This window comes from Arvicola amphibius, chromosome X, assembly GCF_903992535.2.
Source record: "Arvicola amphibius chromosome X, mArvAmp1.2, whole genome shotgun sequence".
Taxonomy (NCBI): Eukaryota; Metazoa; Chordata; class Mammalia; order Rodentia; family Cricetidae; genus Arvicola; species Arvicola amphibius.
The window spans coordinates 120,647,543-120,673,175 of NC_052065.1; the positions used below are offsets into that span (position 1 = coordinate 120,647,543).

The 25,633-nt window shown below is 42.1% G+C and overlaps 1 protein-coding gene across 5 annotated transcripts in view; it reads left to right on the forward strand.

The window, feature by feature from the left end:
• Positions 1-17,261, forward strand: part of Slc9a6 (solute carrier family 9 member A6) — a 71,330-nt gene extending 54,069 nt beyond the window's left edge. For 4 of the 5 annotated variants that reach the window (XM_038316822.1, XM_038316824.1, XM_038316823.1 and 1 more), the window contains 4 exons: positions 5,044-5,074; positions 8,276-8,355; positions 11,472-11,577; positions 14,630-17,261. In XM_038316822.1, the coding sequence (XP_038172750.1) occupies positions 5,044-5,074; positions 8,276-8,355; positions 11,472-11,577; positions 14,630-14,902 (490 nt within the window). In that variant the 3' untranslated portion in view covers positions 14,903-17,261. Of the gene's footprint in view, positions 1-3,862; positions 3,953-5,043; positions 5,075-8,275; positions 8,356-11,471; positions 11,578-14,629 lie in introns of all 5 variants that reach the window. The other variant, XM_042054384.1, reaches the window with a different exon arrangement.
• Positions 17,262-25,633: the final 8,372 nt, after the last annotated feature.

Sequence of the window (25,633 nt, forward strand, 5' to 3'; positions counted from 1 at the left end):
GTCAGATTACCAAATTCAATCCATCAGCATTGTGTAAGAGTCCAGTTCACAAAACTCTAATCAGTACTAGACATTATCATTCCCTTCATCTTTCCAATCAGCACCATTTCTAACCTCACAAACCTACCAAGGCCAAAGTGATGTAGTCGTGGTCTTCAGTGTGCACTGCTTAATGTATTCAGTTTGAAAGCTCTTTTGTATCTCGAGTTCTGCATTTGTTTCCATGGATACAGCAGCTTGTGTCTGAAGTCTTTGTGGATTGTGGTTCTGTGTTTGGCTGAAATGTCAAAGATGTTAAGAGCTACCAAGCTTCCAGGATATATGGGCCTCATTTGAAAAAACAATGTTTCACCTAATAAGAGAATCTGTCATTTGCTTCTTTTTACTTTCTATTATGCCTTTTATGCAAAGACAAGCTAACCCTTAATTACACAGTAAATGTTTTAATGTCTTAATCTCTCTTTACTATTCAAATCCCTTCTAATTTTGTGTTATTTCTGTGTATAGTAGATAATATAGTACAGCATATGCTTTTATACATCCAGTAATGTTCTTATAATCCTACTTACCACTTGTAAGAGGACTTGGCATTTATTAAGCACCTACTATGTGCCAGGCATTCTGTTAAGTGTGTTTAGAATGTTTATCTAACCATAGTAACTGTTTTCTAAAAAATATAGGCTTTAAAGGGTTGCTAATTGTCCAATACTGTACAAATAGTTAAATGGTAGACAGAGGAACCTCTGTTCCTTGCTCCTTCAGACATGATTCATCAAGAAATGAGTGGTAAATTTTGAAAGGAGTAAACTCCTTTCTTTTCTCAAAAGCTTGGAACTGAAGACTCTTGCAGGGAGAGTAAAACAAATGTGAGCTAGCTTAGAAGCACTAAAACTCATCAATGCAGAATTTGTTTGTTCCCCTTGCTGCCCTCTACTCGCAGCAAACAAAAGCCCCACCCTTACCATCCTCCTCCAGAGAGAAAAGAAATCCCACCTCTGCTACTAGATTTGAAAGCTCCTTGCCTGGCCCCATCTTGCCTACTTTCCAGCACAGTTGGAGGCTTAATTATATCCACTGCCCTGTAGTTTTAGACTACTCCTTAGTTTCTTGTTTTATTGCAGTGTTTTGGCCTGCTTGTGAACAGAGATTATATGTTAATTTTTAAATGTTTTAATTAATTGAAATAGAAGTATATCACTTTCCTCCCTCTAACCCCTCCCATGTCCCTCCATTCTCAAGTGAGGCTATGTATTTTTATAGTCCTTACTAGGTAGTTTATTGAATGCAATGAATCAAACTAGCATGTCAAGTAGTTATAAAACATATAGTCTTAATTTTTATATTTTAATTCACATTGTTGCTTTAATTTTTTAACATGTATTGACTTAAAATGTTGTCACATTTACTTAATAGTTATATCACATATCTTGCATTTTCTCTATTTTAAGTATTAGTAAATTCTTAATAATTAGCATAAATAGAAAATGTCAGTACTTTTATGGCATTTACTATTCTGTAATTATTATTAGTTTATCTTTTTATTAGCATTTAAAGCCTAAAAAGTTTTTTCCTTCCTAGCAATATTAGGGAGTAAAGGTGAAGGCTATGTTTTAAGCACCTCTTCTCTTCCACCTATTTAGTGGTGTAATTTTGAAGTTGCTTAGTTGGGACAGTTGAAGATTTGTGTACCCACCAACTTAACCGTTGCATTCTTGGTCCTTCCTTCTTAATTTTTGGCAAGGCTTTTGACCGTTCAGAGCCTCAGTTTCTACATCTGTAACATGAGTCCCATTCCCTGGGGTTGTGAGGATTTGGCGAACTAGTATCTGCACAGCTCTGCTCAACATTTTAAGTGTGCCTTCTATGCAGTCATTCAATAAGTATTTACTGAGCACTCACAGTTTGGACACTCCTTGTTTCAACTTCCAACTCACTAGCTCTTAGCAGATTATTTTGTCTCCTTGGAGGATAATTAACAATAGTTGGAGATATTGCTGACAGTCACAACTAGGAGAAGGGACTGCCATTGCTATCTAGTAGGTCCATACTGTTTAGCATCCTACAGGGCACACACTTGGCTACTGTCTAGACTTGCAATTAAAGAATTACCTGACCCCAAATATCAGTAGTGCTAAAATGAAGTAACCTTATTTAAAAGGACAGTGACAATAAGAAGATAGAAAAGGCCTATGTTCCCATTTTGTTAGAAAAGTGATAAGAGAAAAACGTAGTAAATAAATAAATGACCGTGAGAGTGTTAGATGATACCAAATGTGATGGAAACTAAGATGTGATTGTGACTGGGAATGTGGTATATATGATACGAAGAAGCCAGGGAAGATCTCTTGGGAAGGTTATATTTGAGCTCAGTCTGGCTGAGTGGCAAGACCCTGCCAGTTCACCGACGACCAGGAAGAGCAGTCCAGACAGAGCAGTCCAGCAGCAAAGGCCCCAAGGCAGGAACAGATGTGGCCTGTTTGACACAGAGAAAAGCTTACATGATGACAGTGATCAAATGGTAAGTAGAAAAAAAAGGTGGACAAGACCCTAAAGGGTCAGGGTTCTGAAAACTACCCGTGAAGGGCCAGAAGCGAAGCTTTTAGACTCCCTCAGTCATGTGATCTGCCTCAGCCACGCAGATCTGGTGTCACAAGCAGCCACGGGTGATATGGAATCACATAGTATGGCTGTGTTCCAACAGAACCTTATTTACCACTGGATATACATGAGGGCTGTAGTTTGGCCCTCCTGTAGGGTCTTGTAGTATATAGTGAAGACTTTGGATTTGAAAATCCAGTGGACATCTTGAGGATATTAAAGCAAGGGAGTGACGTGATCTGATTTCCAGTGTAAAAAGATTCTGTCCTCTCTTTTGGGAGCAGTGGCTACCCAGTGAATTAATCGGCTTGCATCCTTTCACATAATTTCTGACAGTCACATTTGGCACCCTGTCATTTAGCTAGCACGCATGCTCTGCATTTCTTTGTCTCTGAGCCTTTGCTTGGCCTGGGATTCTCTTTCATTCTTAGGAATTGACAGAACCACCCTCCCCTTCCCCCATTCTTTTTTCTTGGAGTTGCTGTGTAGCATTGGGTCTGTCTATCACAGCAATTATCCCATTTATACTTGCGATGCAGTATTACTAGAAGAGCTACCCACTACTTAGCACTAGTGATGCATCAAGCACTTTAAAAGATTCTCAGTACATTTTCTCATTTAATCCTTGCGGCAACATTTGGTGGTGATACTAGCTGCATTTTCTGGGTGACATAATTGCAGTCCTTAGGGCCACATAGCCTGATTGAGCTCACATAGCTAGAAAGTACCCTGGATTAGTCCTGAACTCATCCTGTCTTAACAGCAAACTCTGAGTCTGCTATAGTTGAATCTGTTTCCCTGCTAGTCTGTGAGCTCCTTGAGGACAGGGACCATGTTTGATTCATGTCTATGCCCTGTGCCTAACACAGTGCCTGACAAATAATAAGTGCTCTATAAATGTTTATTACATTGGTTTTGGATAATGTGCCATTTGAATGTTTAAATGTTCTATCCTCTAGACCACTAGATGTCACTTGAGGTGCATAAATGTGGCGAGAATCCACTGTGTCTGGGAAGCTGTTAAACAGTGTCTGGCCATTTTTAACAAAGTGTCTTTGTTTGAGTTTTGAATCTGGTCATGGTCATCTGTTTTCAAATACTTGACCATGACTCCCTTGCATTCCAGATAGAGTTTTGTATCATTTTCCTCCTCTGAGTGTTGTCTTTGCAAATGTTGCTACAGCTTCTTGTACTGCTGTGTTGTCTGTGCTGTCTGTAGTTGGTAACCGAATTAATAAACATTTGAGCACCTATTGTATGTCAGGTACTATGCTAGACTCTGGGGATACAGAGATGAATTGAGACATGGCCTTTACCCTCAAGGAGCTCACAGTCTTTTTGGGGAGACGGACAGGTAAATAACTATACTGTGCTGTGAAGTGTGTTTAGAATAAGAACTCCGTGCTACAGAAGCACAAAGGGGAGGTGATTCTGTGTGAACGGCTCATAGAGCAGCTACTTTGGCACTTGACAAATGAGTAGAAAACTGAGGGTACTGAGGAAAGGAGGGGCATGAGCGAACAAAAGTATTGACTCTTGGAGCTGACAAGGGTCTGGGAGAGGAGGGTTAGCGTACGGCAGGGCATGTGGAAGAAAATGACTGGCAATGGGGGGTGTGGAAAGGTAGGTTGGAGTAAAGGGTGGCCACTAGTGGGTAGAACGTTTTCAGATGTCCTACAAAGTACTTTAGACGTGACACTCAGGGTTGTAAGTTGTTTTCAGAAGCTTCTGTGAAAGCAGTGACCTAGAGAGTTCCATGCTATTCAGAGTTAACTCTCGGGGAGAGCCTGGCAGCTGGAAAGGCTTACTCAACAGAACCCATGAGTCAGAAGGAGGGCTGAAACAGCGGGGATGGCAAGGAGAGGAGGGCTGACAGGCAGGCCAGGAGAAAGAACAGAGTTGGCAAGTTCCGAGACTAGAGAGGAGACTCAGAACTGGCTAATGAAGTTGTTCCCTGGGATGCCCAAAGAAGGAATTTGATGTAGGTACACAGGAATTATGAGGAACCAAGGCTGATGTCCATCAGTTTCCCTGCAGTCCCCCTGCAACTGGACCCCCTTCTGTCCTCTTAACAATATTTCCATGAGAGCTGTGCTCCAGCTTTGGTTGGAATCTTTCTAATCATTCTTACTGAGTAATTGGGGCAGTTTCTCTCCCTCACGACTTAGAGTCGACTGACATTCAGAAAAGAAATGCTATTTTACTGAAACTGGTAAGTGGGATTTTAGGAATAGAACATTTGCCCTGCTTGCCTTAGACCCAAGGCTGTTTCTAAAGAAAGTAGAAGGCCGTCAGAAATGTCCCCCACAACCTGTAGAGAAGTGGGAACATTAACCATTTTGGAGCTTCTGTGTTGAGAAAAATATTTGCCTGACAGTGTGCATATGTGAGTAGATCTTCTGTTGGCTTCCAAAATCTCATTTGCTCTTTGTGTTTTTCCTTTAGGGTTGGTGTTGATTCAGACCAAGAACATTTGGTAAATATGCGCTTGTGTTGTCCCTGGCATTTCTGTCCAGTGTTCAGTCGTTTGGAAAGAAAACTGTCTCTCTTAGACTTCATGCCACTTTTTAGATCCTATTTTGTTTGCCTCTGTTCTTAACTGACATGTTTGACTTTCCTCACTACTCCATGAAACAGAACCATAGTTTAGACAGCAAGTGGCTCTCAAGGGTGACAGCTTTCCTATCTGTGGCCATCCTGGGGTTTTGCCATGGAGGAGAATAGGCTCTTCAGTGCGCCTGGGTGTTCCAGTGACTGCTCTGGCACGGGAAGCCTTTTTCCACTCTGGTTGCGCATGAAGGCTTGTCTCTGATGTCAGCCCCACTCCAGCTGCTCTTCCTGTGTAACTTTCAAATTGGATGACCAGCAGCTGCCCTTGAGAACTGTCTAGAATCTTCTGAATGTCCAGCTGGTCCCCCCTGCATGTTTGGGGGGTTATACTCTCTTAGCATAAGCCTCAACTTTTCCAACACAACGCCTCACTTCCTTCCTTCAGTATGTCAGTTTCTCAGCTGCCCCTATGATCTGCAGACTTGTACACTGAATGCAGCAGAACTGTCTGCCCTCATGAGACTGACCACCCTTTCTGATATTTTCCACCCTCTTTTTGTAATGGTTTCTGAGCACCACTGAGTAAGTGGGTTATCTATTACACATTACATGAGGAATCACAAATGAGGTTTTTGAAGATGGAAATTATCTTTTGAAACATAATTCCTATTATTTTCTGAAAGAAGCCGTGGTATATTTTTCTGCAGGGTGTGCTTTACGAGAAAGCATTTACTCGATTCATTTCCCAAGTGCTAATTTTGAGTGATGACTGTGTGCGTGTGTGCATGTGATAGAGTAAGTTCTTGCTCATTTGAGTGATGACTGTGTGCGTGTGTGCGTGTGATAGAGTAAGTTCTTGCTCATTTTGTGCTCAGAATCTTACAGTAGAATTCCCTGGACAAACCAGATTATATACTTTTTCATCCTGCCAGGCTTCTAAGATAGTCCAAGGGCTGCTTGCGTCTCAGTAGTGATAAAACATTACATTTGCACAGCGTTGTTAACCCCTGTCACCATGAAGGAGAAAGAAGGGAAAGAGCCAGCAGTTGTGGCAAACAGAAAGAAATAGTTTTCCATTGCTTTCAGAACCCCCATGGGCATACCTTAGCAAGATGGCCCAGTGGGTAAAGGTGCTTGCTGAAAAGCCTGACAGCCTGACTGATTTCTGGAGAGCTCGTAAAGGTGGAATGAAAGAAGTGACTCCACAAAGTTGTTCTCAGACCTCCGCATGCATACTGTGCATGTGCGCCCCCCAACCCCCGCCACAGAGATGAAAAGGAATACAGTTGAGAAATGGAAACCCCATGGACATATCAATTGCATTCTTTACTCAGTAATTGTTTATGTCCATTATGAGGCTTAAGGAACGTTCTAGTTAGTATGAAGCTTAGGGGTGCACAGTAGTTATATGGTAACTGTAGATGATTTGCTTTACAAGAAGTGAAGGCAGGGCCAACGAGATGGCTCAGTGAGTAAAAGTGCTTGCTGAGCAAGTCTGGAAGTCCTGAGTTCAATCCCTGGAACAGATGCTGGAAGACAACACTCTCTAATACACCAAATAAATAAAGAAATAAACAAAGAAAGAAATGGATAAATAATAACAATAATAATACAATAGTGGTAGTAGTAAAAGTAGTAATAGTAATAACAATAAATTTAAAAAGAAGTGAAGGCAAAACTTTGAAAATGAGGCAGTTCCATGGATTAGAAGTATAGCTCACTGATAGAATGTGTAATTAGTTTGCACAAGGTCCTGGGTTCCCCTCCCAGCAGCAAAAACTAAAGAAGAAAATAAGAAGTGAAGGCATGAGAAATTTAATGATATAAAAGCAAGTTCAGAAGTTCTTGCGTGCTTGTGAGAACATGCAATGTTCTCAGATATTTTTATGGTATTTATGTATGTGTGGATTCAAGTTGACGGGCAAAATAAACTCTGGGGATTGAAAGGGCAGGAAAGAAACAAAACCTAGACTCTAAACTCTATGCCCTTAAAAGTCACAGAACCATGGAACATTAGTTCTGGAAAGGGCCTTGGTGAATCTGTATTGCTTGCATTTTATATGTGAAGAAACTCAGGCCCAGAGAAGGAAGGAGGTTTGCCCCAATAATTAATGTCAGTGAGCCAGGACTGGAGCTGGGTAGCCTAACTGACTATGACCATCCCATATTGCAAATAAGGGCATTTCATATTTCTGTAAGCTATTTTAGAAGCTGTCTGTTTGCTGGGTTAGTTTCCCTCCTAGTAAGTGAGTTCTACCATAGCATTTCCTTGTTTTCATTTTGCCACTGTGTTCTGAGCGTAGTAGCAACTTTGGAAAGGCCAGTTATTTTTGAAGCCCTGCCATGGCACAGCTCTCCAAATATAGGGTGAGATTTTTCTTCTGTAGGTGCCGCTGCGTCGGCAGTGGCAGTGCAAGTCTTTCAGATTGAGGAGGGGAATTAGTCTGCACCGACTTTTCTTTAATCTGTATGTGTGGTCGTGTGTGTGTGTTCACACATGGGTATGTATGCACGTGCCACAGTACATGTGGTGATCAGAGTCCAGCCTTGGGTATAGTAAAATAGGATCTCTTTGACGCTGATTGCTATGCACACCGGGCTTACTGGTCCATGAGCTTCCAGAAATTTTCCTATCTTCACATCCTATCTCACTATTAGCATTGGGGTTACAGAGAAGTGTTGCTATGCCTGGCTTCATGTAGGTTTTGAGAATTCGAACTTGGGTCTTCATGCTTACATGGCAAGTATTTTTGTCTCCTTAGGCCCCCACATTGATTTTTTTATATTTTTTGAAATTATAATTACATATTGTTTCCCTATTTCATTCTCCCTCCAGCGTCTCCCATATATCCCATCCTTGTTCTCCTTTTCAAATTCATGGCCTCCTTTTCTTTAATTGACTCCATGTTGATTTTTAAGTGGCACTATAATCATCAATTAGTAAGCTGCCTGAGTCAGAGATGCTTAGAAAAACATTGTAGTTTCCTATACAAGCCACCGAGTGTCTAATGTTACCCATGTTGGACACTATCTTTGGTGAAGGTTCTATTTCTGATTCTACGAAGGAATGGCTCTAAATAAACCTGTCTGCATCTGTGGTATTGATTTATGTATCATCTGTCTGCAGGGTGTTCCTGAAAATGAAAGGAGAACTACCAAAGCAGAGAGTGCCTGGCTCTTTCGGATGTGGTACAACTTCGATCATAAGTATCCTTAATGATAAAACATGATGGTCCAGGCGTGGATAAGCACAGCTTAATGAAACGATTCAGTGTGTGCATGGGGGCACCTGTAAGTGTCTGTGTGTTGGGGAAATGCTAGGGACGAACCCAGCAACTTACACATGCTAAGCATGTACTTTACTACTGAGCTACAACTGCAGCCCCAGAACAACTGTTTTGCCTTCCTGAAGCATAATAGAAAACCTGGCTCTCTCTATAAGTGTAGAAGCACATTCCCACCAATGAATTCCTTTGCAAACCCAGGGAACCAGTCGGCACTGGTTACAGTAACAACTGACTGTACGGAGAAAAATCCAGAGCCTAAATGACATAGCTAATTTTTAAGATATTGGTTTATTTATTGAGTAAACATTAGTATTTGATTCCTTGAGATAATTTGGAGAATTCTGTGGGAGATATTCCTTGCTTGTCACTGTGCTTGCTAGGGTGGAAGGAAGCCTTAGGGGAAAGCACAAGATGAAATGAAATGCAGTGTGTTTGATACTGCACTTCTCTAGAAGTTGCCTTTCCCCTCTGAGTTAAGGGCAGAATTTCTTTTCTTCCTCAGTCTTTCTCAAGACCAAATATTCTCTTTTCAGAATGCCTTTGTGATCAAAAACCTTGTATGTTTAGGAAAAATACACTTACCCTCATGATTAGAAGCCACTGCTTACTATATTCTGTTTACTAGATTTTCACCTCCATTTGTAAGTACTTTAAATTAAATTACCATGTGCATACAAAAATCCATGCATATCTGTGGCATTAAGGCTCCCATTAGGGAGTGAAGGCTGGGGTTTTTTAAATTGTTTAAAGATTATGTCATTACTTTTGGCTCCATTACCAGCATCTTGGATGTATGCCATTCCCATATCTCTTGGGGGTTTTTCATTCCTCCTATTTAACATTTTTTAGTTTTCTAGAAGAAAACGTGCATTTTCTACATTCACGAAATAATTTCAATGATTCCAGTTTATAAAAAGAACTTGGTTTCCTGTATAATCTTGTAGGAATAAACACCAAAAACTAAACTCTAGTCATTTTAATGCCCAGAGCCCTGATATAATTAATTATCCATCAGTCTAGATTTCAGTTCCTTTATTTAGCCAGATTGTTACAATAGAGTTATAATTTAAATGCAGTGACATATGTGAATCTTAAGAATACAGTTTAATGAATTTTGGCCATCTATCCCTGTGTACCTACTATCCATGTAAATATTTGTGTATTTATAGCATAGTAGAAGGTGCCCTGTGCTCTCTTGGGTCAGTGCCACCTTCCCTAGCATGTCCTACAGAGAAGTAACCCTGATTCCGAGTGCCACCAGCTTGGATTAGGTATAGCTGGGTTTGATTTTTATTGAAATAGATCACATTTATTCTTTTTGTGTCTTTGTTCCTTCACTGACATCTGTGTAATTTATCCAGAAGGCTCTGCATAACCATAATTCAGTGAGCTGGGGTTCAGGTCTAGGGCATTGTGCATACTAGAGAACCATTCTGCCTCAGTCCTTGTTTGTTTTTATGGTCAAAGCCTCCCTAGTTATCCCAGGCTAGCCTTAAACTTAGGATCCTCCTGTGCCTGCCTAGCCTCAAACTTAAGATCTTCCTGTGTCTGCCTCCTGAGTGCTGGGCATACCAGTATGTTTCCTCATGCCCAGCCTTTTCTTTATTTTTCTAATAGGCACAGGGATTTTTAGAATTTTCTTTTGGCAGATTGTTTGGTAATTTGATATAACAAGTCCCTGTTCAGTACTTACTACTAAGTAACAGAGCCTTGGTCATTTTTATATCAGCATTTAAAGAATATATCATTTCTGTTTTTAGTGGCTTTGTGTAGGCAGAGTGTGTTTATAGAGAGAGCTTTAATCTTTACACAGACTTTATTAATATAGGCACGTTTGAATGGTGTCCTTTAAGGATTTATTTTTATATGTATCGTGTGTGTATGGCTGTCAGAAGAAGGAATGTGCTCTGGAGATAGTGAACAAACTGCAGGAGTCGGTTCTTTCTTACCCTGTGGATTCTGGGGCTGGGACTCAGCTTGCAGACTCGGCAGTGCCTTCACCCTCTGAGCCATCTTGCTAGCCTCAAACTTCGGTCTTTAAAGTTGTTTTTGAGGTGAACTTGCTATGTAGCCTAGTGTGTCCTTGAGTTCATACTCCTCCAGGCATCGGGATCATAGGTGTGTACCACCATGTATAGCTAATAACTTGTGTGTGGTCTGAAGATTTCCCCCAGGGCCTAAAGCATGCTAGGCAAGTACTCCACCTCTAAACTACATGCCCCAGGTTCTCATTTGATACTGTCCTTTCTCCATTCTTTTTCCTGTGTTTTCCTCTTTTTTCTAACAATTACCTTGAATTACCAAATCTGACGAAAGGAGGATCTATGCTATAGGAGTTTATTGCACATAGTTTGTTGTTGTTTTGTAAGTCTTGGGATTTTGTTTTCTTTCCTCTTTCACCTCCTTTGAGCTTCATAGGAAGCGAAGCAGCATAATACAGAAATTCAACCTAGAGCATTCAGATTCATCAGAATCTATAATAAATGATCAAAGCCAGTTTGTCAGTATTATATGCTACTGCAATATTTATTCCTCCCTCTGAATACCATCGTTCTTTACTTTCACTTTAATTTTCTTTAGCACCAAACTCACGATGAATTTATGTTGCTTCAGTCCCTAAAAGCAGAAAAGCAATGGGATGGTCATGCAACAGGATCACGAGTAAAAGTCAGACTAGTATCAGCTAGCAGATATGTCCCCATTTCCTTAATTGTCTGAGCTCTCTGTGTGTCAGGTCCCTGTCTGAAATGAAGATAATGAAAAGGTCTCGCGTTGCTGTCTCACCGCTGCAGTATGGCAGTAAGATGAGCTTGCACGTGTAAAGCCCTCTGTCGGCCTCTGAAGAGGTCAGCATGCTGTGGCAGTGCTTCTTCTCAAGGGGACTATTTGGGGCTGAGGTGTAGTTTAGGAGCAAATAGAGCACTTGCATAGCCCTGCAAGGCCCTGGGTTCACTCCCCAGCACCTCTGTAACAAGTTCCTCATTCTCTTCAATGCGTAAAGAAACGAATGCGCCCATCCCTTAACCATGTGCACAGCTATCTGAAGCCCCTGCTGACCCACAGTGGGCCTCCTCTCACTAGCACTCTCCCAGCCTGCTGTGGGCCCATCGCCAGGTGCCTCACCAGCCCCCAAGCATATGAAGTAAGTGGCCTTTGTTTTATTTACTTACCGCTGTCGTCTTGAGGCAGGTTCTTGCTATACAGGCCAGGCTGGCCTCAAACTGGGATTACAGGCATGCCATACCGTGCTCCAGAGTAAGTGCTTTTTATGCACTAATCAAATTCTTTAGCAAGTTCAGTTTGGCTGTTCTCTGGGTTAGACTTCTGGTTTTTATTTTATTTTGGTTGGATTTCTTGGTCCTTGAGGTATAAAATCTATGAGAGGGAATTTAAGTATATTTTCTTCAAGTTGAAAATACACTGAAATGTGTAAATAGCGCTAACACCCTTTGAAAATAGACTAATTCCTTATCTACAGCAGATGATTTTAGTAGGTCATTCTATTTCCATTATTTTAATCTATTTGCAGTATGTGGCCTGACTTCAGCCATGGGTGTGTATGTTTCTATGTCTTCATTAGGCGTGTCACAGTTCAGTTGAAAGGATTCTCAAACAATGTTTTTTACATTTCATTACATGTATTTAAACTAACAAATGTGGTATTATGGAGCTTTTCCTCCCACGGAAAGAAAATCGTAATGAAATGGTATGCCATATCACACTGTGCTTTGCTGGACAGTTTTGATATCTGTTAAATACAAAAGATGGTCTGTGGCTTACTATCTGTAACTTTGGGGCTTTAGGGGAGTGTATCCATATCTGGTCCATGTAGCTGGAAGGTATACACACAGCTAGACAGAATCTAGATTCCATTTATTTTCCCTGTCTACTAACATGATTGATGATTTGGTAAATTTTAAACCAAGAAGAAAGTGAAAGTCCTGCTAACTGGCCTGGCTTCTAAAATGTAAACACTTAATGGCATTGACTGGTCTTCCCTATTACAATGCCCACCAGTTTGGGCTGCGTTAATGTAACACTTAGAACCTTGCGTTAGTGGGAAGCTGCCATGAAGCAGTGCAGACCTTGCAGCTGATTGTGTCTTCCCTTGTAGTTTCTCAGAGCAGATTCCATGGGGCGTTGAGGAATAGTAGGCAGTGTAAGGGTGGTACCTGGCCCGGTAGCTTTATTTGGAGTCGTACATTTGACAGATAGTGCTAGTAGTGTAGGGAGAACACTCCATGCTGCCTTGTCTCCCTCCTGTGTAGCCCAAGTATGGGTCTTTTCCATTGTACCACGTGACTCTCCATAGTAGTGGTGTTGGTTCAGGCAGAGGCTTGGCTCCCAGACTCCAGAGACTCAATAACTTAAATTATCTACAGCCCAAAGGTCCACAACTCTGTGTGTGTGTGTGTGTGTGTGTGTGTGTGTTGTGTGCGCGTGTGCGTGTGGTGTCCCAGGTGTGATGGCACATATCCATGACCCCATCTCTTGGGAGGTGGAGGTAGTAGAACCAGGAGCTCAAGCTCATCCTCAGATACATAGCAAGTTAGCCGTTAGCTTGGGCCAAATTGAGATTCCGTCTCAACAATAACAAATAAGTCAACAAACAAAAACCTGCCTCCAACCACCATTAAAAACCCACAAACAAAAAGGAAACAAGTATGTGCCCTGTGGTATATGCCAATACAACACATCACCGTATGAGTTTCCTGGGGCTGCTGTGACAGACTAAGTGATGTATTTTACAGTTCCGAGGCTAGAAGTCTGAGGTTAAGATAGACAGGACTGCTTCTCTCCAGGCCTCTTTCTTAGCATCTGATGCTTTGCTGTCAATCTCTGGCATTCCTTGATGTTTAGACGCTTAACCCTGGTCTGTGCCTTCATCACCTCTTGGTGTCATTTCTCTGTGATTGTGTCCCTGTGCTATTTATGCTATTACAAACAGCACTTATGGTAATGGTGTTTTTAAATAAACTTTTGCATATAAGTTTATTCAATGTTATAAATTATAAGTATGTAGAATTGATTTTAAGAGGATATTACTAGATCAAAAGGAATGTGACTTTTACATTTCTTCAAGACCTCAAACTTAAAGAAAACATTAATTAGAAAGTGCTAAAGAGCCCCCACTGACCTGCAAAGGAGCCACAAAACTGTTTTAACCAAATGGCAGACACTAGTTAGGTTTGTTGTTATTAGTTAAATATTAGACAGGAAGTGATTTCAGCTGATGGGTATCTATGGACTTGTTTTTTCAATTGACCATTTTTATTTTAATCTCTGAGCATTTAAGGAAATCTCTAGCAATAGTAAATTTCTGATAACCAGAAACACAAACAGAGAAACAAATTTGCCTGTAGCTCCATTATGGAGTGCTTATGTTGAATGACATTCTAGACGTTTCTATACCTGCATACATGTTCTTTTCTTTGCCAAATGGACTATATATTGTTGACCTCACCCCTATTTTATAGAATTGTATTAGGTATACTGTTTTGGAAACTTTTTTTCCATTAGAACAAAAGCAAATGAACCCGGAAAACAGCTATGCAGTGCGAGTTTCCATGTGTCTCCATGTGCCATAATGTGTTGTGTGGCTGGAATAAGAAGTGCTTAGTCTTGTAGCATAGCCTCATTTGTCTGTTCCCCTGCTCCCAAGTCCCAGACTTTTAAGATCCATGAGGGCAAACTGATAATGTGCAAGAGCAAGTGCTACTTGCAAACAAAGGGCCAAGACCCAGACGCTGTGGGAGCACACGGCATGGATACCTAGTCTAGAGCAGAAAAATCATGGGAGACTGCCAGAGGAAAGTCAGGAGAGGGGACTGGTGACTCGAAGGGGACAGAGGGGACAGCCTGCCTGATGGCCGGGAGGTGAGAGAAAGACAGTGGGATAGCTTGTCAGTGCTTCAGTCCACCCTTCACGGCAAGAGACTGCTGGAGTGGGGGTGCAGCTGGTTATGGGAGAGGAAGCCGAGAGCAACAAGTAACATTGTCTTTTAGTCAAGGGTAGGATTTAGAATTTTGTACAGAGTGTGCTTGGCTACCACCAAGGTATTTTAGGTAGAGTATTGTCAGATTGTCTTCTTTTGAAAATGATTCTCTGAAGAGCGGGCTTATCTTACCACCTTGCCTGGCTTTGATTCTTGCATTGTTTAACTACTCTTAAACTTTATATTGTTTGCATTTAGAACCAAGAGCAATTGAAAGATGATGACTCCGATCTTATTCTCAATGATGGTGATATCAGTTTGACATATGGGGATTCTACTGTGAACACTGACTCCGCAACAGCCAGTGCCCCAAGGAGATTTCTGGGTAACAATTCTGAAGATGCCTTGGATCGGGAGCTTACATTTGGGGACCACGAACTAGTCATTCGTGGAACACGCCTGGTTCTTCCGATGGATGATTCTGAACCTGCGTTAAATTCATTAGATGATACGAGACACAGTCCAGCCTAAACTTTCTAATACTCACTTAGTGGTTTGTAAACTTTGCACATGTGATTGTGAAGAAATGTGTACTACCTACAAGTCCTAGTGCATGTCTCCGAATGTGTAAACTATATAAAGGCTATTTTATTACCCTGTAGAAGGCAGATTGCGAACAGTCTGTTCTCTTTAAGTTTTGCTGGCTGCACTACATTGGCCGGATCTGTTTGAGAAAGTTATTTCCACAGTAATGTTGTGTGTTCTGTTAGTTTTATGTTTCAGTTAAAGTATAAAAAGTGACAGATTGACCCTTTCTTATATTTATCTGACACTTAACTGGAGTACTAAGTTCTTGTTATGTGAATTAATTTGTGTGTGGCAGGGAAGGGGGAGGGGAGGGAGAGGGAAAGGGGGAGCTCTTATTCCCTCGGGAACCTAAGGAGGAGAGGTTCCTTTGTTAGAGAACTTTTGTTGATTGCTGCTGCCTTTGTCAAGACTTCTTTCTTTCCCTTTTCTCTGGTGGCCCTTTGTGGTGCAAGGAGCTGATGGCATTTTGATCTCACCCCATTCAGGTTGGGGACTGAAGTGTGGGGGCTGTTTTTCCCCAATTGATGTAAAAGAAGAGATTTCTTGACTACAGTACATTGATGCTCTGAGAAAGAAGGCCACAAATGACCTCCAAGACCTATTTCTTTTCTTTCACACCAAGACCATAGGAATCGCATCCAGCCGGCTTAGCCAAAGCATAGGCGTGTATAGTTCAGGGCACTTGTTTCAGATTTGGGGGCACTGGAGCAAGTGGGCATGGGGCATAAGATGGTGTTGGAGGTCTGTCTTCCAAAATCTGTAAATACTCTATACCAGATAAGTCAAAATAGAAAGTGTAATTGCTGCTTCAATGTTCTTGTGTGTATAGTAAGCCTTGTCTCACAAGTTTTTTATATCAACTTAAAAACGCTGCTCTTTAGCAGCCAATCAGGAGCAAAATGGAAAAATTTTTAAACTTACGATGTTTAGTGGTCACTTGTTAGTCAATAGTTTGTGTTAGAAGTTAATTTATGTTCTGTACTACACCAAAGGCATCTGTAAGAGAAACACAATACTCTGCAGTGTCTTTGAAAGGATTCTCCCTTGTGTAAAGTGGGTGTAGTTGTCTTCATTGTCATGTGACTTTTTAATATTAGATGCCTAAGCTGCCATGTGTTATTTTTTGATTGTTTTCAAGGAAGAGCACAGAACAGCTTTTTATTTCACATTCATAGTATGAAAATGGTTTCTATTTTGTAATGCTGCAAATACCTAAAGGTACATTGAACACTTGGAAGGGGAATACTTCTTGATGCTGATTCTGACCTGTTTGTGATTCAGGAGAAAAAAAATACAAATTTTGTGGACCCCCCCCCCCCAGGTCTGAGTAGCATTGCCTTAAATCTAATCCAATTAGAAAATTAATTACTTCTATGACATTCAAATTTTCCACTGAAAAATACCCTTCCAAACAAAACATGCACTTACTCCCTAAAAGGGTTCTGTGCCATTGTAAACACTCCTGGAGCTTTTAAAGGAATTCTAATGCTGTACCCTTCGTGGCAGCCTTGCGTCTTCCATGTGTTATGTAGTGGTAGTGACTTTCCTGCTATGCAGGACTCCTCCTGTGACGTGGACATTTTATATGATGTGTGGCTCTTCATGCAGTAAGTAATTTCTTGTTAATGTATGTTTGGGGGGGGTTGAATGTCAGCATCATTGACCCACACAGTTATTCAAGTTGTAAAAGGGTATACAGTAATTTAACTACTATCTTTTTATTCTGTCAGGTTACTGAGCTCACATTATAAAAGTGGCTATAAATACTGAGCATGAAAAATTATGTAACCTGTCTCTTTCCGCATGCATAAGACTTCTCTCATTAAGGAAACTGATAATGCTTGAGTCCACTAAATCTGCCTTTAGTACTTTATCAAAGGGGAACCAAGCTTGTGCTTACGTCTTCATCTGGAAGATTTTTCCCTCTCTCGTCTGTGCACACATCTCCGTGCAACAAGAAAAGCACCTCTGTTAAGATAGCCATTGGAATTAAAGACCTGAACGAACTTTGATGAAGTACAGTCTGAGGAACCATCATGCATGAGTGAATTGCTCTCTTGGACCTGTTTTTCTGTTGTTTGTGGAACCTACATGTTTGATTGACTTGAACATTGCATCTTTGAGAGTTCTTTTTTAAGATCTCTTGGCATTTATCCTGGTCTGTGTTTGGCAATGTGCTGTTAAAGTACTAGACTTCTAATCTTTATGTGCTTTTTGTTTTCCCTTGGAGTACTTGGAAAGATGTTATAGTGGTTTCTTTTAGGAAAATCTGTCATTAAAAAAATTATAGCCTTGCAAATAACCACTCACTGTTATTTGAGTCCCAGCTTATTCTAGAGAGACAGAAGGAATGCTGACTTCATTTCTTTTTCTACCTATATACATACTGGAAAAGGGGGAGGACTGAAGTTTTAAAAAGCAACTTGACAGTACCTAACTTATGAGGTGGCAGAGTATAAGGGTGAATGTGTTTGCTCATGGTCACAATTGGACCATTTAAGAAATACTGGTCAAAACCATCAAGTTCCATTATATTGATTTGTAGGCTGTTAGTGCAGTAGCGGAATGTCGTGAAAATAGTTGCATTGTACTGCAGGTGGGACAGTTGCGGAAAAGCAATTCCAAGTTTGCCTGCAGAGCAGAGCACGGCCACATCGATAGTCCTCCACATGAAAGGTATGTCTTTCTTTGTACAGGAGATGTTGTGTGGTTTAGCATTTGTATTAGTCAGGGTTCCCTAGAGAAACAAAACTTAGAGAATTTATATGATTTAATTAAGAAAAAACCCCTCACAGGTATGCTCAGCCCTGTGGTTTTGGTTAATTAACTCCAGATGTAGTCAAGTTGGCAACCAAGAATAGCCATCTGACAACAACTTTACTATACATATATACATACACATATACATTCTAATAAATCCCTTGTATACAGTAATATATGTGAGATTTATTGGAATGGCTATATATATGCGTATACGTGTATATCTATGTATATGGGATTTATTAGATTGCTGTAAGTCTGTGGTCCAGCTATTCCAACAATGGGCCCCTTCATGTTACAGCTATCTGCCAGTGGAAGGTCCAAGAGTCCAGTAGTTGTTCAGTCCATGAAGCTGGATGGTTCAGCTGGTCTTCAGTGTACACTGGTATCCTGAAGACGTGGGCTCTATTGCCACTGAAGGAATGGACTTGCCAGCGAGAACAAGTAGCCAAGAAGAGAGTGCTTCCTTCTTCCATGTCCTTTATACAGGCTGCCAACAGAAGGTGTGGCCCAGGTTAAAGGTAGATCTTTCCACCTCAAAAATCTGAAGTAGAAATCACTTCAAATGATTTAAGAAGAAAATCCCTCATAGGTGTGCCTAGGCACTTGGGTTTTAGTTAATACCAGATATGGTCAAGTTGACAAGCAAGAATAGCCATCACAGAGTTTGCTAACAGCAAGCTTGTCTGTCTTGCTAATGATACAAATCATACTGTCAGCTAAGCTACATTGCTGTTGCTACACTCACTAAAGGCACAGGTGAGAGACACCCATACCCAAGGCCCGTGCCTTGAATCAGTTCATTTTTCTCACCACACAAAACCCTTTATTAGATTTGAGCAGGTACCTTCGTTCTGATTTAGTGCTAGAATATAATAGATGTTCTTGAATTAATTGGAAAATTCTCAACAGGAAGTACTTCTCAAGATGGTCCAGGATGAGGCTTGTAAATAAACCGGAAATGTTAATAATAGTTGTGTTTTTTGAGTCACTCTTGGGTACACATAATGTGTTTACAAGGTATTTTGATTGTTTTAATTTTATGACATAGCGTACCCTCTTTTTTCAGTTGAGACAGAAGTGCAAAGTTGACATGACTGGTAACCATAGAGCTCTGACTCAAATCCTCAGCCTGATTCCAAAGGTCCAGATTCTGTTGTTTTGTTTTTGAGACAAAAATCTAACCGTAAAGGTCAGGTTGCCTTTGAAACAAATGAACCTCCTAGCTCAGCCTCCTGAGAGATGAGATTACAGGCATGTACCACCACACCTCACATCAAAAGTCCAGTTTGCTAACCACTACTGACTCTAGGCACAGGCTTCATACTAAACTAAGTACAACCTGAAGATGAGACAGGGAGTTGTAGACTTCAAGCCTGCTGCCCACCACCTGCTGGCCAACAGACCAGGGTAAGAGATGAAGTCTTAGCTCCATCCTGCATTTCCTGCCCTGTTGGCTGCCTTCCATGAGTCTCTGTGATGGGGACATCCTGACACCCATAGCCGAGGGCCCCTCCTGTGTCTTGTCCTATGCGAGTGAGACTGATTCGCAGCTCTGCCTTACCCTCCCTTACACCACCTCTGAGCCTTTTCCAAGGGCCTGTCTTTCATGCCAGAGTATGTGATTGTAAACAATGGCTTTGGCGTCACAAAAGGTGGGCTAGTGTTTTGAAAGCCCAGGCTTTAGGGTTATATAGTTTTGATCTCAGGCCCTGCTACTGAGTGTGACGTTGAACAGTTACATTGACTCAATCGAGCCTTTTCATTCTCTCTCCTTGCTGTTCAAGGGATCTGAGCTCATTTTTTTGAGCCACATACAGTGGGGCTAGCAGCAGACAACCGTACCACAGTCTCAGCTCTGCCCCACATACTGTAAAGGAGACATTGTCAATCATCTCTTGGGGGGGGGGCTTGGGAATCAGAAGGACTGCTTGATTTCTAGTGGGGGCATATTGATTTTAAGTAATAACTTCAAACACAGTAGTCACAAAAGCCATGACCGACATGTAAGAACCCTCCCTGAGGTGCTAGCAGGGCCCTGTTATTTGGTGATACAGGGGCCGAGGCTGACTTTTCTGATAAAGGGATGTTTAAGTTTAGATCTCAAGAGTTAGTTGAAGGCCAACTGGGTGACGTGATGAGGACCCATTCCAAGCAGAGTGAAGTGACATTCCTTTAGTCGGGTGTCTGTTGAGTGACAAAACATGCACTGTGCTCTACAATTCAGCACGGAACAAAATAGAGCTCCTCTCGCCACAGCACTTCCAAAGCCGTCGCGAGGAAAGAATCCTAGTTCCAGTGTTAGTCATAATGAGTGCCCTGAACCAAAATGTGCCCCCTGCCAGTTCCTCCCTCCCACCCAGGGTTAGACGACCCCCTCCTGTATGTCACCTTAAGAGCCTTTGAAAACAACTGATAATGTCTTTTCTGAGCTTTTGTGTGCCCAGGCTAAACAACCCTATTCTCTCTTACTATCTTCCCTCCAGCCGAGACCACCCTGGCTTGCTTAGTTTCTGTGGCTGCATCAACCCCTCCTAACAATCAGCAGGCAGACTGGACCAAAGGCGCCCTGCTCCAGGGAAGTCTACATTCCCTTCAGGGAAAGCAAACCATAAATGCACATACATGAAATAATGAAAGGGTGGATAATTGGCCAGCAAGAAATGGGACAGAGGCTGAGCGGTGTGAGGAGAGGGGGCGAGAGAGGAAGAGGCAGGGAGGAGAAGTTGAAAAAGTCAGCAGTCTGTGGGATCATAAACCAAACTCCAGCCTTAGCTACACAGCACTTTTCGGGCCAGCTTGGGATATGTCAGACCCTCCTGTCTCAGAACAACAAGCAAAGCCCTGATGCAGGTAGGGAATGAGAGTGAGGTAGAGAGAGGTCTGCTTCAGAGCGCATGCTCAGTGCAAGTTCGTTGACAGGAAAAACTGTCTTCTTGTCCTTGATTCAGCTGGCAGATTGCTATAGTAGAATAGAAGAAGCAGTAAGTAATAGGAAGGCAGAGTCCTAGCCCTGCTTGCCACTGAGAACTTTCAGAAAGCTGCGTGAGTCTCTGAGCCTGCTTCTTTATAAAATGATGACAGCCGAGAGGCTCGGAGCATTTGGGGAGCTATTCCCGTATGCCAGGCACTGTGGTAGGTGGTGGACTGTGATTTCAGCTGCAGAGACTCGCCAGCCCTATTAGAGGCTCAGATGAAGTGATGTACGTTAAAGAAGGCTGACTGAGGTTGGACCTTCGGTATGGTTTTGCTGATGAGGCGCTATTTGATTATGATACGGAAAACACTTCATAGACTGCAGCTCCTCCAGGCTGCTTTCTTCGGCACACTGGAAGGGTCCCACGTGCCTGCCACAGTTGCCTTAGCCGCTGCTGTCACGGCTGAAGCCTCAAGTCCATGAGTCTATTTTCTGGTTAATTTTGGTAACCCAAATAGTGTCTTTTTAAACTATGAATCCACATTATGGCTGTAGCTTAAAAAATCCTGCCCTCCACGTTCAGCTGCCAGTGCTGGGTTCCTCTTCAGGGACAGAGCTTAACCGTGGAAGTCATTTCTTTTGTCGTGACGGGAAAAGATATACTGAAGGCAGTACAGTACTTCTTGGAAATGAGGTTTAAATTCACCGGTTCTGTTGGAACTGAGGTGCTTCACTGTGTATTTAGATTCTCAGGTGCTTTGGGAGTCACGAGGCTGTGCTGCTTGCTTTTGTTGTTTACCCGACTCTCCTATACAGCTGTGTTCCCATGTGGCTCAGGCAAAAATTATATGAACTGTTTTTCTATCTGAAAAATCTGAAAGACTTCTGTCAGCTAATGAAAGTCGCCTTCCCCCGCCCCCATTTCAGTGCTGTTTTTGTGTGCGAAGGGAAGATAATGGCAATTAGACCCCCTGGGTGTGCTACAAAATTGGTTTTGTTTTTAACACTTTGAAAAACTCCTCGAGGAAGTTCCATTTTCTAAGAGGAGCCTGGAGTTTGATATTTAACGACCTTGGCCAACCAGTATTTTAAATTCTAACTTGCAGTCAACAGATCATTAGTGTCTCATCTGCGCTGAGATTTGAGCCAGGCTAGGGGCAGGGCAAACACAGCACTGAGTTGCTTAAGCCATTGTTTGAGCCTAAAGGAGAACGCAGCAGACTAAATAAGCACTTCATGGTGGTGGGAGAAGCATGAGAATGAGGTAGTGAGGTGGGATCGTGGTCTTTCACATTGCTGCGGAATATTGCCCACCAGAAAGGCCCACACCGACATCCCTGGAAGCTGTGAGTGTGTACGTGTCTCTCGCGGCAAAGGGATTAAGGTTGCCAATGGAATGGTCTTGGGGTAGGAGGTTAACTCTGGGCTGTACAAATGGGAGTCAACTGAATTACACAGGTCCTTACAATTCATGAGCTGTTCCCGGCCATGGTCAGAGCAGAAGAGCTGAGCGTAGACACAAACCCAGACACATGCCGCCTGGCTGGCTTTGAAGAGCAAGGAAGGGGACCTCTGGAAGCCAGAGCCTGCAGCAGCCTACTGACACAGTGGAGTTAGCCCAGTGAGAGCCTTGTCAGACTGTTGACCTACCAAGCTGTGAGGTGACAAGTGGGTGTTGTTTTAAGCCATTAAGCTTGTGGGAATCTATTATGGCAGCAATAGGAAGTTAACAGACTGCCTGGGAGGGAAGGAACATTGTTTCTGTTACTTCTTGTTCAGAATGGCTAAGTTGTGCCAGGCATTGTGCATGGGACTAGGGCACAGAAAGAACGGAACTGGTCGTAGACAGTTGGGTAGAGGAGACTAGGAGCCATACAGAGAGCTGGGATATAGCGCAATAAGGCCATGATTGAGAAGAGTCCAGGCGATGGACTCCTAGGCTGGGGAAGCATGGGGGTGTGTACTGGAGAAGGCCTGTCATTTCTAGGACGTTAATCTAGCCGTCACTGCCATGTCCATGTCACAGGCTGGTGTAAGGGAGTTCCTTAAGCCACCATGTCCACTGTATCCCTTGAAAATGGCGGTACACAGGAGACAAAACCAAACCTGGTTTTAGAACTCTGCTTGTAGCTAGGGCTACTTGGATAGGGGCAAGATTGGACATAGAAATAATGATTAGAAAGGTTGGCTAGGGAGAGAGTGTATAGTAGTTTGGACTAGAGAAATGTCGCTGAGGACAAAGAGGAGATCATTTAGTATGTAGACTCAGCAGTAGTTATAGACGAAAGAGAGTTGGGCTGGAGAGATGTGTTGGTAGTTTGGGAGAGATGGGTCAGTGATTAAGAGCACTTGCTCTTGCAGAGAACCCTGGTTCAGTTCCCATTACCCACATGGCTTACAACTGTCCATAAGTCCAATACCTGGGAATCTGATGCTTTCCTCTGACCTCTGAGGGTACACACATGACACACATTCAGGCAAAGCATACATAAAAAATAGACAATTTCCAAATGTGATGATTAAATGGGGGGGGATATTCCTATGATCTGAGCAATCAGATTGGGCACAGGCACAATGGCTGCAAGACAAGGCAGTGACTAGAATCTTTAAAAATTATTTAGGCCAAGAGATTGTGAGATGTGTCCAAAAAAACCAAATTTGCTTCTGTGTCACATGTGCGCGCGCGCACACACACACACACACACACACACACACACACACACACACACAAATGCTGCATGCTGTGTCTCATTGTGGAGGCTTAAAAACATCAATTTCAAAGTAGAATAGAAAAGAATAGAATAGAATAGAATAGAATAGTGATTATTAGAGACCAAACAAAGAAGGATGGGAGAAGGGAACATAGAAGGAAGTCGGCTAATAGTAAACACAAATAGGAAGAATACATTTTAGTGTTCTGCAGCACAATAGGATGACTATAATTTATAATAGTCCATTATGTGTTTTTCACAAATACACAAGGGAAGAGGTTAAAGGCTCCAGCACAGAAAATGATAAGGAGATGGCAGTATGATTTGCTCTAATTTTATCACAATATGCTGTTTTCATGTATTGAAATATCACAATACCCAGAAATATGTACAATTATTATGTTAATTAAAATAAAAATAGGGACATAAATGAAAGAAGAAAAAGGGACAAGGGCCCCAAATGAGGCTGGGAAAGAATACAGGCTCAAATACCACCAGGATTTGTAAGCTCATCTCCATTATAACCTAGGAACATCTGGAGCTTTTCCTCTGGGTGGTGCCTGGGAAAAATAATTGATTTAACCAAAGTACAATGGATGGAGGAAAAAAATCATTTCTCCTCCTTAGAAGCAACAGAGCTTCAGCAGTTCTCAGGAACGATGGGTGGTGTTACTAGGAAACGTTTCAAAGTGTGTCACTCTGGACCTTAGTGCATCCATCACTGGTCTTGGCTGGGAGAACGAAATATATGTGGCAGGCTCTGTTGAATGCTGTTCTTAGTATTTTCCATGAGGGTCAAGGGCCAAGGAATGAATATTGGATGTGAAGTGGAAGCCACAGCTGGCTGGCCAGCCCCTCTCTGCTTCTGTGGAGATTTACATGCAGGCTTAGCTCTTTTCCTTTTTCACCTTCCCCGAAGACTATTGGAACAGTTTCTGGCACATCGGTGGGATGACCAAAGTCCTGGGGTGTGCTTTGCTCTGGTACCCTGTGCCATTCATCAGCTTTCGTCATCAGAATTAAAGCTGACATGTTAGGGGAAGTCGAAGCCAAATAGCAACTGGTGGGAGAGATTTCATCGAACATGCCTGGATTCAAATGCTTTAAAAATTGATTTGTGCTTCTCAATAGAAGAAAACCAGTAAACGACAGTATAGCTTATTTAAAAAAAACCATAGAGGCCTATATGAAGATGAAGGAAACATCTGGTTTTTGTTTTCTCAGATTTTATTAATTCATTTGAGGTGTGAGTCACCAGCTCAGTCAGCCAATGTTTCCAAACTTTGTTGCCTCCAGAACAGTTGGGAAATTTCACTTTAAAACTACCTTGAGGAAAAGAAGTTCTACAAAGAGGTAGGTGTGTGTGTGTGTGTGTGTGTGTGTGTGTGTGTGTCTGTGTGTGTGTGTTCATGCATACATGTACTTCCCCCCCACACACACATATAATGTTTGTCTTGAGCAATACTTCTTCAAATTGCTTCTATGTTAAACCATAATCACATTCCTTTCTAGGCAAGATTTTATTTCTTCAGGTAAAGACTTGAGGACTGCTATGTTGAGCATGTATGTATGATATCTAAAGTCATTCTGATCTATATATAAACTCATCACCTCTTAAACACAGCCCTTTACCTAGGAAGATAACTTTGATAGCTCCCGTTAGCCTTTCCCAACAGATGGCAGTTTGATATGTGTCCCCTAGAGATGCCAAGGAATCGGGCCATTCCCCATCTCTCCACTCAAGATGTTCTTGGACTACTACCAATCCTAACCTGATAAAGGCTATCAGGGTGAGAAATCATGAAGATGCAAGTGTTTTCTTCCTGAGCCTGAACTCTACCGCAGTATGGTATAGCCATGTTTTATTCTCGGCTCGTCCACATTTCATTTTCAAGATGGCTGCCTCAAGTTAACAGTAGGCCAGAGCTTACAGACCATGACAAAACTGGCTTTTCTGTGTAATGATGAGAGCATCCATTTTCTGTTATTACACTATACTCTACCCACTTGAGCTCTACTCTTCCTGCCTGATTAGCAGGGACGGCAGTGGCTGGATTCGAACCTCACTGTCTTTCATAGGCGATCAATGGCTTGATTAGCACCCTCTGTCTCTCCCTTCTCTTCCTCCTTTATTTCTTTAACAGACTTAGTGCCTGTCCACTCTGGGTACTGAAAAGACCAAGGCTAACAAGTCTTTAGGCTATTTTTCTTGGAAGTGAAAACTCTAGCATCTGTAAAGACTGTAATGACAATGAGTTTTCCCCTTTGCCTACTCCTCATCAGATT